The sequence below is a fragment of the Nyctibius grandis genome, chromosome 21 (assembly GCF_013368605.1).
Source record: "Nyctibius grandis isolate bNycGra1 chromosome 21, bNycGra1.pri, whole genome shotgun sequence".
NCBI lineage: Eukaryota > Metazoa > Chordata > Aves > Nyctibiiformes > Nyctibiidae > Nyctibius > Nyctibius grandis.
This window is the reverse complement of record NC_090678.1, coordinates 2,438,212-2,454,451: the sequence shown is the minus strand read 5'-3', so window position 1 is coordinate 2,454,451 and position 16,240 is coordinate 2,438,212. Positions and strand designations below refer to the sequence as shown.

General features: G+C 43.3%; 1 protein-coding gene across 1 annotated transcript in view; it reads left to right on the top strand.

The window, feature by feature from the left end:
• Positions 1–16,240, top strand: part of PLA2G4A (phospholipase A2 group IVA) — a 78,175-nt gene that overhangs the window by 38,378 nt on the left and 23,557 nt on the right. Inside the window, exons 7-9 of the mRNA XM_068416968.1 lie at positions 9,799–9,935; positions 14,309–14,531; positions 15,798–15,912. Of these exons, the coding sequence (XP_068273069.1) occupies positions 9,799–9,935; positions 14,309–14,531; positions 15,798–15,912 (475 nt within the window). The remainder of the gene's footprint in view (positions 1–9,798; positions 9,936–14,308; positions 14,532–15,797; positions 15,913–16,240) is intronic.

Sequence of the window (16,240 nt, the reverse complement as noted above, 5' to 3'; positions counted from 1 at the left end):
GCCTCAATTATCAGTTCTGTGCAGGTGGTATGTGTGCATGAATTATTGTGAATGCTAGGTAAGATTTCCTATTCTTTTTGTCATCATCTTCCCTTGGTATCCCTCACTTTCTCAAATACTGAAAGTTTATGAGTTAAATTGCATCTTCCAAGACCAGACAGTAATCTCTAATTGGAGGCTTATCAACCCTAGGAAGGACTGAGGTAATGTGATCCTCCCGTTTTTCATACGCCAAGTGTCTCGTTTTAAGCTGACTTGTCAGAATTTTTAGCTGCTTCTAGCGATGAAAAACCCCTTTTTGTTCAAATTAAAATACAGTTTTGTCCTTACAGCCTGTCATTTTTACTTTTATTGCTACAGATGGGAGATAGCAGGAGGATTTATAGGATGTTTGTAGTCTTAACATGGCATCAGAAGTCAGGAGACATAATGAGTATTCTTAGCTGCCTGTGAGTCATTGTTTAATCTTAAACAAGTCACTTACTTACTTAAAGTTCACCTAAGTTTCTTCATCTGTGAATAGCAACACGTGTGCCTTGCAGGGATGCTATAAGACTTTAATACCTGTGAAATAATTACACATCCCTGGATGGGGAAATGAGGACTTCCAAATTTCCTTATTTAATCTTGAGACGTGTTCTGAAAACACAGAGGATGAGATTTCTCGTACCTGTGTTATTGCTCAGTTTATTTTTATAATTTTTATTGCTTTAAACATTTTACTAAAAATACTATAATCAGTTAAAGAAAGCAGGTAGTTCTCTAAAACTATATTTACGGAACAATTTTTTAATAATCATCTATGTACCCTGAGGCAATTTTTTTTCGACCACAGGTATTCTTGTCCAGATTTTGTGCACTGTGTTTCCAGGGCATTTGGATAAAAACATCTGCACCACTCATTCCCAAAACAAGATTTAATATGTTTTAACCTTTTTTGCCAGATTACTGGAAAATATGATGGAGATGCCTTTTTCAGAGCTTGCTTTTCTTAAAGCATCTCTTGTTTCCCAAATACTGTTCCTTTTCATGCCCAGTTTGGTGATGAAGCAGTCGGCACTTGTTGAGATGAGGTCCCCGTTGATTGAAGTGGAACTGTATGGTGCTGAGCTTGTCCACACAGTGCAGTGCCCCATGGATCCTAGAAACAGTACGGATGTACTGTACGATGAAACACTTCATCAGCGTGTTGAAATCCTGTTCAGTGGAGGTTGTTTGGATGATATCTAACCTGGTTTGTTCAAAACTACCTTGGGTCCCTCATCACAGAATCACAGAATCAATCAGGTTGGAAGAGACCTCTGGGATCATCAAGTCCAACCATTGCCCTGACACCACCATGTCAACTAGACCATGGCACTAAGTGCCATGTCCAGTCTTTTCTTAAACACATCCAGAGATGGTGACTCCACCACCTCCCTGGGCAGCCCCTTCCAATGTCTAATGACCCTTTCTGAGAAGAAATGCTTCCTAATGTCCAACCTGAACCTCCCCTGGTGAAGCTTGAGGCTGTGTCCTCTTGTCCTATCGCTAGTTGCCTGGGAGAAGAGGCCGACTCCCACTCCACTACAACCTCCCTTCATGTAGTTGTAGACTGCACTAAGGTCACCTCTGAGCCTCCTCTTCTCCAGGCTAAACACCCCCCAGCTCCCTCAGCCGTTCCTCGTAGGTCAGACCCTCCAGACCCTTCACCAGCTTGGTTGTCCTCCTCTGGACTCGCTCCAACACCTCAGTACCCTCCACTTCATCATCTTCTTGCAACTTGTCATTTCTTTGCCATCATTGTGCCGTGCAGACCAACCATCGGAAAAAGAAAGCCACACTGGCATAGCCTTTTGCTTGTTCAGAAGTGGGCACAACCATATAGAATTGAGCGTGGCAGTGTGGCCAGGGATTAGAACAGTGGGCTTTTGTCTCCAAGACTTTTGAATTCAATTCACATTTTTGCCGTTGACTCACCACATCACTTTCTTTTGAGTCACTCACCTTTGTGGTCTAAGTTTGACACACTGCTTGAATGGATTTAGTACCTCTGCCCCGGTTTTACTGATTATGTACAAAGGACTTTGGGGTTCAGAGTGCCTCAAAGAGTGTGTCAGCCCCAGCCTGTGCACATGGAGAAACATGCACACCTTCGTATCCTGTCTTTTCTCCATTCTTTCTCAATCATGAGATGGCTTCTTGGTTCTTTTCCCTTTGTGCTCTGTCTGAAGCTACTTCCCCCCTGCCTCTACCCTATTTATCCTAGAGAGCAACTTGTAAGATGCGTGAATGTAATTCCAGATTTTACCATTTCTTGCCCTTAAACGTGTTGGAAACTGAATTGCAGCTAAAAGGCTGCTTTAACAAACCTAGCTGCTTGGAAATGTGCTCTACGTTCCTCTGCAGAGCAGAAAAGGACCCTTAACCTTCATCGCCTGACTTGTGCCTACAAGTCAACTTGTATTCAGTTCGCTGAAATAAATGTATGTAAATGTGCAGTAGATGCTTCTCTTCAGTCATTTTTTCATAATTTGAAAGCTTTATTTACTGTGGGAAGCTTAAGGTGCTGCCGCCTACTCTAGAGCTCTTTAGTTGAATTTTATTTCTGGAAATAAAGTAGTAATTGCAACTCTTCATACTTTGCTTTGGTATCAAGTGGAAATTAAGAGATACTATACATCCACCTACTTCTCCGTGTACCCACTCTCCTTCAGTATAGGAATCTATGATTCCCAGAACGCCTGTGGATCAAGTATACAGGAAGCGTTTGCCATCAGGATGCTAGTGACTCTTCTCGACCTTCAGGTTGGACATTAGGAAGAATTTCTTTTCAGAAAGGGTCATTAGACATTGGAATGTGCTGCCCAGGGAGGTGGTGGAGTCACCATCTCTGGAGGTGTTTAAGAAAAGCCTGGACATGGCACTTAGTGCCATGATCTAGTTGCCATGGTGGTGTCAGGGCAACGGTTGGACTTGATGATTCCAGAGGTCTCTTCCAGCCTGGCTGATTCTGTGATTCTGTGATTCTTTGTTGATCCTCCTTACAGATTTCTCTGCATCCTGAAGAAAACTCAGATTTTCCCTTGTGCTCATGCCACTGCACTGATGATTAGATTTGTTGAATAGTGGTGCTTTGGAAGTGTTCTCACATACTTTTTCCAGGCTTGCACCTGCAAACCACCGTCTTCATCCTGTTGGGATTTGTCTGTGTAGGTTAATTAGGTAGTGTTTGTAAAAAGCTTTCAAAGCCCTAACGTACATGATTAAATTTGTGATTAGTAATATGGCTCTTCTGTTCAAAGCAACTGCTCCGTTATTGGGGTGTTGGCTTAACAAAACAGGCACGTCCTAAATCTTTACCTTTGTTTTGTCATTTTTTGATAGATAGCTATCTCTGGAGGTGCATGATGAATGCTGATGCCAGTAAATAGCTGTGGTTTCTATTACTAAAGCTTAACACTTATGAAGATAATCAAATAATCTTACTGTATCGAGAATAAGCAGTTTTTGTGGAATGGAAGCCTCAAGAAATGTCTCAACATACTTCGTCATTGTGCATGATCATTTCCATGTGACTGTGCGTTTTCAGTCCGCAGGGGAGTTTCACAGGTTGGAATGTGGAATCTGCAGAAAGAAACTGAACTCAGTAGTCACATGGTTCCTTTTCTTATAACTAATCCCGTCTATTGGCACCTTAAATTGCGTTTCAGTGAAATTTTTGTCTGATTACCAGTTTGATCAGATAGGGACTTTCTGCACAACTGTCTAATTCTTTTTATGCTTAGTAACAACCAAGAGGTTGTTACCTTGTCACCATGGAACAGTGGAAAATTCTTCTAGGTTTCGGAAACTGAGAACCAGGTGGGACCTTTACTGAACCACTCGATGGTGTTAATTTTTAGACTCACAGAATCATAGAATATCTCAAGTTGGTAAGGACCCATAAGGATCATCAAGTCCAACTCCCTGCTTCTTGCAGGACTACCTAAAACTAAACCATATGACTAAGAGCATCGTCCAGATGCTCCTTGAACTCTGACAGGCTTGGTGCCGTGACCACTTCGGTAGGGAGCCTGTTCTGGTGACTGACCACCCTCTCAGTGAAGAACCTTTTCCTGTTATCCAACCTGAACTGCCCCTGATGCAGCTTCATTCCATTTGCTCATGTCCTGTTGTTGGTCACCAGAGAGAGGAGATCAGCACCTCCCCCTCCACGGCCCCCTTTGAGGAAGTTGTAGACTGCAATGAGGTCATCCCTCAGCCTTCTCTTCTGCAAGCTGAACAAGCCAAGTGACCTCAGACGCTCCTCGTAAATCTTCTCTTGAGGCCTTTCACCATCTTGGTTGCCCTCCTCTGGACACACTCTAATAGTTCAATGCCCTTCTTATATTCAGGTGCCCAAAACTGCACACAGTACTCGAAGTGGGGCCACACCACTGCAGTGTAGAGTGGGACAATCAAGGCCTGTCAAGGGAGGTGCTTGATGCACCCCAGGACATAGTTGGCCCTTTTGGCTGCCAGGGCGCACTGTTGACTCATATTCAACTTTCTGTCAACCCATCCCCCTAGATCTCTTTCTATGGGGCTGCTCTCCAGCCTCTTGTCCCCCAATTTGTACATATAACCAGGATTACCCCACCCCAGGTGGAGAATCTGGCACTTGCTCTTGTTAAATTTGATACGGTTGGTGATTGCCCAGCTCTCTAGTCTACCCAGATCTCTCTGTAAGGCCTCTCTACCCTTAAGGGAGTCCACAGCTCCTCCTGTCATTGCCGTTTAGTATCATTGGCAAACTTAATGTACATTCGATTCCTGTGTCCAGATAATTCATAAAAATATTAAAGAACACTGGCCCTAAAACTGAGCCCTGGGGAACCCCACTGGTGACTGGCCACCAGCCTGATGTAACCCCATTTACTGTAACTCTTTGAGCCTGACCCATCAGCCAATTGCTCACCCAACGTAGTATGGACTTGTCTAGCTGTGTGCTGGATGTTTTGTCCAGAAAGATACTGTGAGAGACAGTATCAAAAGCTTTGCTAAAATCAAAAAAAACCACATCCACTGACTTCCCATGGTCAACTAGATGGGTGACCTTGTCATAAAAGGAAATATTGGTTAAGCAGGACTTTCCCGTTGTGAACCTGTGCTGGCTATGACCAATGAGTGCATTGTCTCTCAAGTGTTTTTCAGTAACTCCCAGAATAACCTTCTCCATAATTTTGCCAGGCACTGAAATGAGACTGACAGGCCTGTAATTACCAGGGTCTTCCTTCTTACCCTTCTTGAAAACTGGGACAACATTTGCCAACTTCCAGTTGACTGGGACTTCTCCAGACTTCCAGGACAGTTGAAAAATAATGGAAAGAGGTCCTGCAGTAACATCGGCCAGCTCTTTCATTGCCCTGGGATGAATCCCATCGGACCCCATAGACAGCTCATCCAGCTGGAGCAGCAAGTCTCGAACAAGTTCAGTGTCGGCTGAGAGTTAGTCATCCCCCCAGTAATGATCTTCCAACGCAGGGCTCTGGCAGTCCCAGGGCCCATCATCTGTGTTACACAAAGACAGAGGCAAAGAAGCATTAAACATCTCTGCTTTATCTACATCCCTATTTGTGAGGTGACCGACCTGATGAAGTAACGGACCAATGTTATCTCTGATCCTCCTTTTGCTGTTAACATATTTTAAAAAGCCTTTTTTATTGTCCTTCACAGTGGTGGCCAGCTTGAACTCTAACAGAGCTTTGGCCACACAAATTTTCTCCCTACAGTGGCGAACAGCATCTCTCTAGCCCTCCCATGTTGCCTGTCCTTGCTTCCAGTGTCTGTACGCCTTCCTTTTCCACCTGAGTTCTAGAAGAAGACCCCTGGTCAGCCAAGGCGGCCTTCTGTCCCACTTGCTTGACTTCCCACACTTTGGAATTGCCTCTCCTGTGCTCTTAAGAGATAGCTCATAAAAAGTGACCAGCATTCATGGACCTCAGTACCTTCAAAAGCAGATTCTCAGGGGACCTTACTAACTAGCTCCTTCGGCAGCCCAAAGTCTGCTCTCCCCACATCCAGGGTCATGGTTTTGCTGGCAGTTTTTCTCCTGTAGCTATTTGATTTTATTTTGTCTTCTTTCTAGATCCTTGGAGATACTATGCAATGGAAGGGAACAGCTTTGAAGTCAGGGCTGAGAAGGCTGGGAAGTAAGAAGGAAAGAAGTATAAAATAAACCCCCTGTAGATGGGTTTTCAGTATGGTGTCACTTGTAACTTGGTAGCTGAGTAGGTGTACAGATACGCATAAATTCTCCTTACCTCTCCTGTAGTTTTTGCAAGGTAGTTGTAAAGTTGAAGCTGTCTTCATGCTGTGTAGTAGTATCAGATGTTTTTATTATAAAATGTTTTTAAACTCCTAGCCAAAATATTATTTGTCTCTGTTCTGTTTCTGCTTAGTAACTTTTACAGCTTTTGGCTCCGTCACAAAGAGATCATTTGGATTGAAGCTGGTGTTTGGATTGCTTTAAAAATATCTGTGGTTTTGTAACTCAATAGTTTATTTAATAACTAAATTTAATATCTTCTCTATTTCGGATTATGGATAAGAAGGACAAACATTCTAAAATTCTGAGTATATTTTTATTTAGAAATCTCGCTACAAGTGGCGACTTCTTCAAACAGATTCTAATTCTTCAGAAAGCAGGCAATTAGAGGTCTAAGTAACAGGGCATCGTGGGGGCAGCAGCTTGCTAATGCTGAGACCTGACATGGTTTATTCACTTAATTTGTAGACTTATTGGCTGTATTTTAAGGTCTGAAGCAGTGCCACAAATCTGTGCGAGTGAATGGAACTTGAAATTCTGTACGTTATTTCAGCAGACAGGGAGTTAAGGAGGGTCATAATGATAGTATTTGACTTTCACTACATATATATATAGTGAATTCCAGAGTCCTGACTCTGATGCTCACTTCCTAACCTTGGTCTGATCCTGAACTCGGTCGCTTTGTGAGAACTGCAACCCGAGCAGCTCCTGGTGGCTCCATTTGCCCCTGGTTCTTTCCTGTTTGTGAGCAGCAGGTGAGGTACAGCATTAGTCAGCCCCTCCAGTATTTGCATTAGGAAATTGTCACCAAGGCCATAGAATCACAGAATCAACCAGGTTGGAAGAGACCTCTGGGATCATCGAGTCCAACCATTGCCCTGACACCACCATGGCAACTAGACCATGGCACTAAGTGCCATGTCCAGTCTTTTCTTAAACACATCCAGAGATGGTGACTCCACCACCTCCCTGGGCAGCCCCTTCCAATGGCTAATGACCCTTGCTGAGAAGAAATGCTTCCTAATGTCCAACCTGACCCTCGCCTGGCGAAGCTTGAGGCTGTGTCCTCTTGTCTTGTCGCTAGTTGCCTGGGAGAAGAGGTCGACTCCCACTTCACTCCAACCTCCCTTTGGGTAGTTGTAGACTGCACTAAGGTCACCTCTGAGCCTCCTCTTCTCCAGGCTAAACACCCCCAGCTCCCTCAGTCGTTCCTCGTAGGTCAGACCCTCCAGACCCTTCACCAGTTTGGTTGCCCTCCTCTGGACTCGCTCCAACACCTCAACATCTTTCTTGAAGTGCGGGGCCCACAACTGGACACAGTATTCAAGGTGCGGCCTCAACAAACCTCTACATACCTCCTGGATGCCTTGCACAATGCTGACCTTTCAGCAGGGGATTAAAATCCCCTGTGAGGACCACAGGCAGATCAGGAGACGTTTCTGGTTTTTAGAGAAGGCCTTACCCACTTCATCCCATTGGTCAGCAGTCTGAATTTGACTGCCACAACATTCCTAGCGTTACTTTCTTCCTGATCATGGCCCAGAAACTCCCAAAATATGTCTCTGGTTGCATCCTGGTGTTCTGTGCAATCAAGGAGCTGCTTTCTTGTAGAGCCCAGCCCCCTTGCACCCTTTTTCCCTGCCTGTCCTCCCAGCCTCCACCCATCCATAGCAGTGTGCCAGGCATGTGTGCTGTCCCACCAAGTCTGTGGCATTCTCATTGTGTCATAGACCCGTGACTGCACTTGAACTTCCAATTTTTCTGTTTGTTGTCCGATCTCTGTGCGTCAATATAGAGACATTTGAGGTAAGCCTCTGAACACTCTTCCTTCTGAGCAGGAATGTGCAGGTCTCACTACTAGCGTTCTCCCACAAATTCCTCCTGCATTTGCAACATTTGCACCCTTTGCTCACTTAGATCTCCGACAATGAAGTTAGTCTGAAGTCTTCCTCATTAAATTAGCAAGTCTATTCATGAAGGTGTTCCTCACTCTGCTGGTCAGGTGGATTCATTTTTTTCCCATGGACCATCTTCATCAGCAAGCAAGGCTTCGTGGTCAAGAAGCCAAGAGTCTCAGTAGTGACACCACCTGAGCCTCATAGTATCTGCTTCAGCCGTTCCCCTTCCAGACTGGAAAGATCAAGTCCACAGGCCACAGCCGCTGGTGCCTGTGCCCCTCATTCCTGCACCAAGAGGGGGCAAAGCATCTGTCATCTGCTCAGTGTCTCCTCTGCTTGTATCACCATTGCTGACATGGATGAGCAGTGAGTAGCAGCATCTGGAAGGCCAGGTGAGACTCAGACATTTCATAGAATCATAGAATCACAGACTGGTTTGGGTTGGAAGGGACCTTAAAGATCATCTAGTTCCAACCCCCCTGCCATGGGCAGGGACACCTTCCACTAGACCAGGTTGCTCCAAGCCCCATCCAGTCTGGCCTTGAACACTGCCAGGGAGGGGGCAGCCACAGCTTCTCTGGGCAACCTGGGCCACGGTCTCACCACCCTCACAGCAAAGAATTTCTTCCTGATATCTCATCTAAATCTCCCCTCTTTCAGTTTGAAACTGTCCATAGAAGAGGGAGTCATCAGCTACCGTCAGTTGTCCCTTTCTTATCCAGTAACCTGTGATGTGGTCCATAATCCTCCCTAACAGCATTTCTTCCTTCTCTGTCACCAGGGCTCTGAACCGAGGTGAAGAGCTGCAGGTGGAAGGGGAGACTTCTCTCACTGCCAGAAGTAGCAAGGTTGCAGCTCCCCCTCTCCTGGGAAGTCATGCTTCCTTCCTGCCCTTGTGTTGCCTCAGTCATACCTTCCTTCTTGCCTGCACGGGAGCTAGGTCCATTTAGCTTCCCTTTATATCCCTGCATGCCAGGTGCTTTGTTACATGTCTTCTGTTTGCACCTCCTAGTTGCTAATAGTCCTTAGGCACAAGACAAATAGGAAGCTGGAAGGAAGTCTGCCCCTGCCCCTCTGTGAGTTTTCCACCTTGGCAGAACCTCTCCTGCTGCTGACTGGTTCCTGGCTTCCCTTGCTTGTGATCAGCAGTGCTCTCCTCCCATGCTGCAGTCCAAAAGTACTTCTGCCATCCAGCTCTTTGTGAAGCAGAAGGGACTGAGTAAGTGACATATAGATATTACACATCACTCTTAGGCCCAGAGAACCTAAGGGGGCCAGATAACTTCATGGGTGGGATTATAGTACTGTTCTGTTCTACATACACTGTTTAAAAGTCATATCACAAAATGTTTTACTAAAGTTTTTTGCTGTCTCTTACGCACGTACCGCTAAGAGACTGCAGAATACCTTCTTTTTGGCTTGTTAGAACTTTTGTGCACACGTTTGGAAAAGCACAGGTTTCTTCTCTGCCGTGAGGATCTCTGGATGGTGACCTATTAATTGCACAAGGCTGGTATGTTTGGCCAGTGATTGATGAATAACGTTTATTTACTACTTTTAAGTCTTTATTGGAATTGATGTGGTGATGTGCTGTTCTTCTCATCTATGCAGGTCCCAGTGATAGCGATATTGGGTTCAGGAGGTGGATTTCGTGCCATGGTAGGGTTTGCTGGAGTCATGAAAGCACTTTATGAATCGGGAATTTTAGACTGTGCGACTTACATTGCTGGTCTCTCAGGATCCACGTGGTAAGGGTTTTTTCTTTTGTTTTTCTTTGGTTTTTCTTCAGGAAGTTCAAGAATTAATTTTCATGAGAGTTGACTTATTTCTGAGGTTATAATTCACAGCAAATTTTGCACATACACTATCAGTACGGAAGAGACGTACGGAGACAGTTGTCTTGCAGCGTAGCAGGTCAGTGGAGCAGTCAGCTGGTGGAGGTGTTTCAGAGTGCCTCGAAGGGTGAGGACAGCTCAGTCGCCAGGTGGTCTTCCCAGGAGCTTTGATAGCAGGAATGGATGAAAAGAGGTGCTACCCATATGCACCCGCGTTTCTGTATCAACAGCCAATACTATATGTACTAGGACTGTGTATCTTGAGTCTTTCATCTTGATAACCAAAAAATTAAGAATTCAAGACATTGGTATAAATCCAAAATATTGTTTGTGGTGTTTTATTTTCCTGATGAAATTGGAAAAAAAAAAAATCCTTGTGATTTGAAGATTTGGGCTCATTCAGCCCAAAATGGATTGTATACTTTTGGGGCGCTTTTCAGAGATTCTTAAAATCACTGAAAGATCTCTTTTGCTCCACTTTAGACTCTGTTGTCCCCTTCTTAGTGGATTTACTGAGGGTGTCTAGGACCTGTTCATGGATTCTTAGCGTAAGGAGATTTGAGCAGATGTATTTCAGCTTGTAGGAAAGAATACCAACTGACTGCCATGCTGCAGGGCATCCTGCTATGGATTGCCTTGTATCACTCCTGTTGTCACTGTTCAATTTAGAAATTCCATTGTTTTTTAAAACAGTTAGTCAGATGTGAGAAAAGGTCTTCAAAGATGTCTCAGTTAGAATGCCCTAATGAGGTAGTTATGATGTCCTTGTGTCTGACTCAATGAATACTTGAGCTCATTAACAGGAACAACATCAACAGGAGAAAACCAAGAGTGAGGTCACCGTGTGAAAGGCACTGTCTGGGTGTCACGAGCTCGGGGTTTGTAGGCAGCAGAATGCTTTGAACCCCAGTATTGTGTCTGCCTCAACCACTCTTCTGAATGAGAGCGTTTCTCTTCTCCCTGCCCAGTGCTATGAAGCTGCAGCCTTTTGTCTTCTTGGCTTTTATAAAAGTTGTCTCAAATTACACTTATTACAAATGTTGAAACTCTTTGTTTTGACATTTCTCAAATGAAGTGATGTAACATAGTTAAAAGCTGTGTAATTTTCATCAGCCAAAGACATCTGACAACTTCAATCTAAGTTTCTTAACTGTTTAGACTCCTTAACACTACATTTTTTTCATTAAGTGAAAAATTGCAGGATTTTTAAAACTTGGTTTTAACGTGAATGGATCAGGTTGCAGTGGAGGATCTTAAGAAAATTTCAGACTTTTCAAGGGAGTATCCCAAATGTCACAAAATACGATTGTATCATAACCAGTTTTTTTTTAATGTACCAGTTTGCATAGTGGAGCTGCATCTGAATCCAGTTGAGGGACACCTAGTACAAGAAAGGTGTTGATAAACTGAATTAATTCCATCAGAGTACCACGGGGGCAATTAGTGGACTGGAGCACATGAGAAAGTGAGGCAACAAGGTTTAGCCTTGAGGAGCAGGCAAAGGTAGCGGTGGGGGGAGATAGAATCATAGAATCATTTTGATCATTTGGAGAAAACAGACTCTTTTTGGAGATGCACAGAGAAAGAACAAGGGGTAATGGCCATAAGTTAAAATTGTATTAGCTGTTAGGAAAAGTATTTTGCAGTGAGAGTGGTCAAGCACTGGAATGTGTTGCCCCATCCTTAGTTGACTGGGCTGGGTGAGGTGTCATCCTCTCTCTGTCTGACTCAGTGAATACTTCATGTGAAAGTAGAACTTGACTGAACAAAGCCCTGAGCAACCTGATCTGACTTTTAAGTTGGCTCTGCATTGAGCAGGAGGTGGGAATAGAGACCTCAAGGTTCCTTCCAGTCTAAATTACAATATTCCATGAATGTCTCATTTCTTCAAGAGTAAGGGCAAAAGGCTTTTGTTGGAATACCTAAATATAAATGAGCAGGAAATCTGCCTCAGATGAGTTTTATCCCCTGGTTTAAGGAAGCACATGAATTTTGGTTCTACACATTCTGAGGAAACACTCTAACCCCAAAGTTGTTAACTCTTTTGAAATAGATACTGATCTATTCTATTCCTTGTGTGTTTTTTTTCCATTATTTTTTGCTTGTGTGAAGCTTGCTCCCCCTCTCCCAGCCTAGACAGAAAGCTTTCAGAATGCCAGGAGGTTTTGAAATGCCAGAAGTATCGATGAACTAGAGCGAGTTTCTCGTTCAGATTGAACTATAAAAGGCTGTCACCACTGGAACCTGGGTTTTCTGTCACTAGTGGCTGGGGAGGCAGATTTATCGCTGTCTGTTGAGAGACCTGGATGTACTTCTGTCAGATTTGCAAAAAGTGGAAGATATCGTTTGGCTGAATGAATTGCAGCTGAATAGTGCAGCGCAGCATGAAAAGTTTTCACTGTGTTTCTAGGGAATGGTGTGCAGTCCACGTTCTGAAAAGACGTCAGTCAGCTGGCCATGAGGTCCTTTTTTGGGGAAACCCAGGCGTGAATACATAGTTGATCTAATGTAAACCTATAAAATCGGTATTAAAATAGCAAGATTATCTGAACTGATTCAGTCAGAAACATATGTTGGAAACAGTTGTATTTAAACAAATTTGCTTTTGCTGTCTTGGTGATGTCACCTGTTCAGGTTTCCCTTGCTTGATGAATAAATAAATTGACACTCTGGCACTCCCTTTCTTTCCTTTTTTTCTGTGCAGTCTGTTACTTGGGAATAATGTTCTGTTCTTTTTTTTTTTCCTGAAGGGTGGAGAATTCCTTTCCTGGAGGGAGAGGCAGGTTTTCACTTGTTCACTCAGATGCATGCCTAACCTTGGAGCGATGCATTTACCTCCCTGATTGTTTCGGTCATCTTGCTTCAACCTTGTCCTGAATTCTTCATCCTGCATTTTCCTTTCTTTGCTCACATGGAAGCTCGCTGCTGTGTTTGTTCCACCCACGAGCTGACGTGCATGCTAAGCTTTAGAGACTGCGCAAGGACTCATGAATCAAGTTCTTACATCACGCGTGTGCCAGGGTTCTTCATGCTGTCAAGTAAATTGCTGGGCAGTGATCTCAGGGCCAAGCTTACACAGTGTGTATCTCACTGCTGGGCAGAATTATGCCTGCAGTAGGGTATGTATACCTGAGCCAGCTACTTGAATAAATAATAGCGAAATGAGCATCTAGTAGTTAGGACAGCCTATCTTGGGTCTTCACCCGTAGTGTTACTTAAGCCAACCAAGTGTGAACCACAGTTGTCTAAACTTTGAATAAACAAAACTTCAGTTTCTAGAGTTACTCAGTGACAAAACCAAGATTTGCCCAATAGGCCTCTTCTGAATCCTCAGACTCCATTAAATCTCTGCACAGGTTGTAAGTATTGTGCTTCATCTTATTATGAACACATCTAGATCTTGGAAAGCATGCCATATACTAATATATGTTAGGGATTTTGGAATAGTAATAATGGAGTGGGGAGTGACAGAGAGGTACATGTTAGAGTGAAAGAACTACGACCTACGAGGAACGGCTGAGGGAGCTGGGGTTGTTTAGCCTGGAGAAGAGGAGGCTCAGAGGTGACCTTAGTGCAGTCTACAACTACCTGAAGGGAGGTTGTAGCAGAGTGGGAGTCGGCCTCTTCTCCCGGGCAACCAGCGATAGGACAAGAGGACACAGCCTCAAGCTTTGCCAGGGGAGGGTCAGGCTGGACATCAGGAAGCATTTCTTTTCAGCAAGGGTCATTAGCCATTGGAAGGGGCTGCCCAGGGAGGTGGTGGAGTCACCATCTCTGGAGGGGTTTAAGAAAAGACTGGACATGGCACTTAGTGCCATGGTCTAGTTGCCATGGTGGTGTGAGGGCAACGGTTGGACTCAATGACCGCAGAGGTCTCTTCCAACCTGATTGATTCTGTGATTCTGTAACTGTATGTGTGTACTTACAGGACCTCCAGTCTGCCCAATTTAGGTGCGCTGTGACAACTTGAGAAGCTGTTTTTTCAGCTTATGGTGGTTCTGTCCGTTGTCCCTTAAACAGATAAATGAGGAACGCTTTAATCTTTTACATCATACACATTATGGAAATGTATGTTGAGTGCTCGATTGTATGCTTGCATTTAGAACAAATTGTTTAGCTTCCTATGCCTTGAGAAAAAAGATATGACAATTTACGTTGTACATGGTGAGTAAATTAATCTGATTTAATTAGTAATTGTATCAAATTATTTCTGAGCTTATCATGCGTTTCAGGCAGCTGCCATTGAACCAGGCTTTGATACTTAGAGAGCCCATTTTCCATTGCAGGTACATGTCGACTTTATATTCGCACCCGGATTTTCCAGAAAAAGGACCAAAGGAGATTAATGAAGAATTGATGAACTCTGTGAGTCACAACCCACTTCTGCTGCTCACTCCTCAGAAAGTCAAACGCTACATTGAAGCACTGTGGAACAAGAAGAGCTCAGGCCAGCCTGTTACCTTCACAGATATCTTTGGAATGCTAATAGGCGAAACCCTTATCCACGATGTGAGTTCATTGTTTTATCATTATTAGAGTTGTGAAACTCTTGTGTAATAACCACTGTTACTATTTTTTTTAAATGATCTTAGTAACATTTAACAAAGCATGTTTGGCAATAGGAATATTTAAAGTTATAGCTGAACAGATACTGGATAAGAAACTTATAAAATGCTTTCCTTGCTCTAGGACATGTTCTGAGTGAATTACAGAATGGTGTAACCTCTTTATGCATGTTTTGCTATAAGAAAAGCAGCATTTGCTTAACAAAATACTGATTTCAGGGTGAAAGATCCGCATCTCTCCTTGTTATTAGTTGTTTTTCTGAAAAAAAAAGACAATAAGAGGGCTTCGTAGTGTTGTATTTTATTATTGACAAATCCTAATTGACTGAATCAGGCACAGACTTCAAATGAGTCAGGTGAGCAGAATTCGGATTTGATCTTATCGAAAGACTGAAATGTGTTAATAGATTCGCAGGCTTGTTTCATACACCTGTATCTTTCATCAGTATACGCTGACATTAGGTTTTAAATATTCAAATACTGAAAAACAGGCAACACAGCTTTTAGTGACTGTGATATATAGGGTGGGTTTCTGACGATGAAGGGACGTTAATGATCCTGTGAGGCTGGTCAGAAGTCCCTGTTTCCTGAGGAGTTGCACAAATGCACAGATGCTCAGCTTAAATCTGACACAATCAGCGAAAAATGGAAATAAGGCCCTTGGTTATTCCGAGATAACACATCTTCGTCCTGTTATGTCACAATGACTTTCAGTCTGTTTTGGTTGCAGACTCCAGAATATTTTCTGGGGGAGGTGCAGATCCTTGGTTAGCAAATGTGAGCCTCTTAATAGTCCATGTGCTTTTCTGAGTTATCTTTGCTGACTTTTCAGAAACAGCCCAGATTGAAAAACATTACGTGATCGTTAACGGCGGTTCTGCCGAAGAGTTTTTTCCTTGTTTTCGTCTGTTAGAGCAGCAGAGGGAAAGAACTTGCTTTGTCTCTGTTTTCTTTTTGGCCGTATTATTTTGGATTCTATAACACATGCTTATTTCATCTTCCTTCTCCCGCTCCTTCCTTCCTGAATTGTGCAGTTAAAAAACATTCAAGCAGATTAATTCCTTTTACAAATTCTTCTGTTCTGTTTTTCTTGGAAGTAACTGAATTTGTCCGTTATCCTTCTCTTTGAGGATTTCAGAGAAATGAGTAGTGTCCCAAATATCAATCAAAAATAGGATCCGTTTGGATATAATATCTTTCTTTTATGCAGAGGATGGACACCACTTTGAGCAACATGAAAGAGAAAATCAATAATGCACAGTGTGCTCTCCCCCTCTTTACATGTCTCCACGTCAAACCAGATGTCTCAGAGCTTATGTTCGCAGGTATGTTTTCAATCCGTGTATTGAGTCACTTGTGAAAAGAAGAGAGAAGTGCATGGCTGAAAAAAAGCCTATTTTTTAATACTTCTGAGAATAATTGTAACCTGCAACGTGGTACACTGAAATTATTAGTCTTATGGCAAGGATTAGGAAGGAATTTGCCGTGATAGGAAACATTCTTTGGGGCTTACCAAAATTTGCATTGTTATGAACTGAGTACAGGGAGATTTTAATTTATAAAAAGAATAGGAAATTGCCATGTTGAAGGATATACCAAACAGGCACATCATAAGGACAGATCCGATGGGTTTTAAAAGGTAATCAGGAAATG